General features: G+C 38.8%; 1 protein-coding gene across 1 annotated transcript in view; it reads right to left on the bottom strand.

The window, feature by feature from the left end:
* Positions 1 to 6: 6 nt before the first annotated feature.
* Positions 7 to 1,321, bottom strand: part of LOC121813066 (major histocompatibility complex class I-related gene protein-like) — a gene marked incomplete at its 3' end in the record, with an annotated part of 3,442 nt that continues 2,127 nt past the window's right edge. Inside the window, 2 exon segments of the mRNA XM_042216530.1 lie at positions 7 to 226; positions 949 to 1,227. Coding sequence (XP_042072464.1) covers positions 7 to 226; positions 949 to 1,207 — 479 coding nt within the window.

Genomic DNA, 1,321 nt, shown 5'->3' with positions numbered 1-1,321 from the left:
TCGTGCCTCTCCCAGTCTTCAGGTTTGACTGATGAAAGTTTCAGATCAACACTCATCTGGAAGGTCTCATCATTGTTGGGGAGGATCTCTCCTTTGTGCACACCCTCATGAAGCTCCTCTCCATCTTTCCTCCAGAACATCTCAGCTACGTTAGGAAAAAATCCCGTAGCGTGGCAGCTGATGGGAGAGGAGGGAGACTTCTGGAGGAGAGACACTGAGGGAGGAACTAAAGAGTAAAGAGGTTTTTAGTTTGTTATGTCTTATTAACTGTACTTTAATATTACTGTTTCTGTTGTCATAGGAAAAAAGACAAGGAACACCCCAGATATGATGGATAGATAGGCTGCCAGAAGCCAAGTTAGTAAGTTAGTAAGAAATAAAGAGTTCACAGAAACACGGTACAAGACAATAAACAATAAACACAACAGAAACTGGAACTAAACTCAGGGTAGAAAACATGAAGGAAACACACAAAGATGAAAACTTTAAAAAAAAAGCCGACTAAGAATCAAACTGAAGACATTTAATAATAAACAGAATCTGAAAGACCTTCTGGGTCAAAGACCCAGGACCATGACAGTTTATCCAACATAAGCTGCTCTGCAACCCTGGAGCCGATCCTAGCTGTCAATGTGTAAGAGGTGGACAGCTCACCAGTGTATCACGAGAGAAATATAGATGCAGAGTAATAAGGAAGAGATGGAAACTGACAATAAAAGCATGAAATGAAACTAAGAATCTTAATAGAAAGGACCAAGATGAAGTTAGTAGAAAAACAACGAACAAAAAGCCATGAATGTAAAAAACAAAACACAGTGGTAAATATATGAGTGAAGAGAGGTGATGAGAAAAATTAGAAAACTGTTTTTGTTTTTTTTTAATTATTATGGACACAGAAATTGAGTCATATGAATATTGTGTCCATTGCTCTAAATCTGGTGATTTTACCTGTTTTCATCAGAGATTTCCTCCCAGAGTTCACAAAGTTCTTCAGTTTGTCAACACACTCCTGTGTGAGGAAGTACTTCTTGTATAATATGCGAGTTTTGTCTCTGTCCCAGTTATGTTTGGTTATAACAGCCTGAGGTGCTGAAGCAATATATGTCTCTGTCTTCAGGTCAAATGCAACATAATCTCTTCCATCATAACCAAGTATCTCAAATCCAGTCACCTCTTCTGTGTCTTCGTTCCACTCGCAGCCGTACATCCACTGCAAAATGTGAACACCTGAAAGATAAAGAACTGTAGTAAATGAGAGATATTCTATCTTTAGATGCTGTTCAGCAGACAGCAACCCTCAAACTGTTGTAAAGAAGCAGTC

This window comes from Haplochromis burtoni, unplaced genomic scaffold (genome assembly GCF_018398535.1).
Source record: "Haplochromis burtoni strain Fernald_Lab_line unplaced genomic scaffold, NCSU_Asbu1 Contig_1097, whole genome shotgun sequence".
Classification (NCBI taxonomy): domain Eukaryota; kingdom Metazoa; phylum Chordata; class Actinopteri; order Cichliformes; family Cichlidae; genus Haplochromis; species Haplochromis burtoni.
Note: the sequence above shows the minus strand (reverse complement) of the source record. Positions and strands in the feature narration are given on the sequence as shown.